Source organism: Entamoeba invadens (genome assembly GCF_000330505.1).
Source record: "Entamoeba invadens IP1 unplaced genomic scaffold scaff_1105074726643, whole genome shotgun sequence".
NCBI classification, from domain to species: Eukaryota; Evosea; order Mastigamoebida; family Endamoebidae; genus Entamoeba; species Entamoeba invadens.
The window spans coordinates 9,301-11,730 of NW_004440363.1; the positions used below are offsets into that span (position 1 = coordinate 9,301).

Below are 2,430 nucleotides of genomic sequence, written 5' to 3' on the forward strand. Positions count from 1 at the left end.
GTTTCCTTGGCAAAACCAATTTTTCCATGTGAAAACAAGACAACCGTTCGCCCGAAATCTCGCATCAATTCAACGAAAATAAGACAAGAAATTTAGAATATAATATTTGCAATGCGACAAAACGAATTGACAAATGGGCTTGTTTTCCTCATTCGAGAAATTTGACAAGCTCGCCAATTTCGAAAACTGCCCTCGACACCGTTAGTAACTTACTTTTTACACACTCCCGAATTTTGCACGCAGCCCTTTCCATTTTTTTGTTGACAGTTTCCCCTCGTCCGTCCATTACTAACGTGACTCTCCCATCATAGCCCGCGCTTTCTTCTTTCTCGAAGATGAAATATGTGTTGTATTGGTGTAAAATGTCTAAAAGGAGGTAAACGGCCTCTTGCCTCCGAATGTCTTGCATCTTCCGCAGTGCCTTTTCTTTCGAGACTCCTTCCCGTAACATTTTCTCGACTTTTTCGTTCTCGCGCCGCTTGAGAAACCGTGTCACGTCGATCGATTCTTCGTTGTCGAAAGTCAGCGTGACGACTTTGATGAATTCGCTTGTTATCGTTGTTTTTCGCCGAGGTTTTGTCACAGTGATTCGACAATAGGGAGATAAAAGTGCAAGCGAGTACGCTTGGACGTCACACTGCGTATTCATATACCTACAGCGGACGCGTTTGTGGTTTGTGTTGCTCATGTGAGGCTAACTATAAAATAAGTTGCGGTTTTATAACGGGCTATTTTTAAGGCTTCTTTAACCGTCGAGTTGTTTTTCTATTTATTGTTTTTTTCACAAAAAAAAGGTTTTTCTAATTTCAACATGAAAAGCCGAATCCGAACTGAATTGAATCAAAGCAAACTTTCATTCAATTTTCTTTGCACGTTTGTGTTTTTCAGCTTTTGTGTTGAGCTTCTTTTTCTTCATTATCGCCTAACTTTATATTAAAAGTATGGGAGTATTGTAAATAAATTCGTGATTGGTGTTTATTTTTAAATGATAAAATTACAATTTTTTGTCTATTTTAAGGATAATCTATACCATTGGTACAAAAAGGTAATTGGGCACTGCAAATAAAATGATTAGGGTAAAATCGATATAATTATATGACAGTCGTTTTCCACTTTTCATAAAATAATAGAAAAAAAGATAATTCAAAATATTATATAATTTTTAATTGTTCTTTATTATATTATTATAGTTAACATTGAAAACAGTGATAAACAACCAAGTAAAGACTTTTTGTTTTTTGAACAATAAATTATAAGTAAATAACAAATGAGCATTGAACGAGATTAAATTGTGAAATTGGTTTGTTATGTTTATTAAAATGTATAGTATGTATTTTTAAGGTGGTGAATAATTTGAATGATAATTCGTATGTTCAAGTGAATTGTCAAACAGTAATTGAATTTTTTATTTTTGTTGTCGTTAAAAAGTATTTTAAACATGGAGTTAATTGGTCAATCAAATTCTCATATATATTGTTTATATTTAAATGTTATTTATTTTAGGGCTGTGAAAAATCTCTAAGATTTACCATAACTTATTTTAATTTTTATGTTTTTTCTTTGTTGTATGTCACTTTGATAATGTTGTGACACTTTATTGAATTGTTTTTAACTTAATAACTCCACAATTAAACATGTTTGTTGTGGTGATTACGAAACATAATATTCACTTAAAATATAAAGTGGTCATTATTTAAGTTGTTTAATTGAGTTGATTTCATTAAAAATCTATTATCCTTAATAGTAGATAATAGTCAAATTGTATATGAAAGAAGTTGTATAATAATTGAACATATTTTGTAATTTACAGTTGTTTTTAATGTAGAATTTCGGGATAAAAATAAAAGAAAAATAAAGTAAATAATAAAAAAGCATTTTTGGGATTGAGTAAAATGATTTCCCGAAATTTTAAGTAAATAAATGGAAAATATAATTAAGCAATATTGTCTTTAGATAAATTTATTTTTTGTACAAAAATATTACGAAAAATAACAGAGTTTATAAAGTTTGTCTTTTTGGGTGGCGTTGTATTATTGACAATGAATAATATTTAGTGTAAAAAAAGAATTAAACAAAAATAATTTAATTTTTTTGTTTAATTCTTTTAAAGTTGCCGATAATGGCTGTTCGGCGACTTTTGATATTTCTGAGAAGTCGGCGACTTTTTAAGTCCCTTCAAAAGTCGCCGACTTCTTTTAGAACTAAATAACTATTAACTTTAATAAATTATACCATATTCTTTATAGTCTCAAAAATGTGTAAAAACACAATAGTTGTTATAATTTGTTATATTATAATCATATAAATATAATTAAAAAATGATTTGAGAAGATATAATTGGGACGGTATTTTTTCTATTTTATTTTTTAATAATAATTATATTAAATTTATATGGTTTATTTTTTCAATATCTTTTACATGATAAATAGT

At 28.7% G+C, this 2,430-nt stretch overlaps 1 protein-coding gene across 1 annotated transcript; it reads right to left on the bottom strand.

The window, feature by feature from the left end:
- Positions 1–148: 148 nt before the first annotated feature.
- Positions 149–688, bottom strand: EIN_461290 (hypothetical protein; the record flags this gene model as incomplete). The annotated part of the gene is made up of 1 exon (XM_004256586.1): positions 149–688. One exon carries the CDS (start codon positions 686–688, stop codon positions 149–151), a length of 540 nt encoding a protein of 179 aa, XP_004256634.1.
- Between the last annotated feature and the right edge of the window lie 1,742 nt (positions 689–2,430).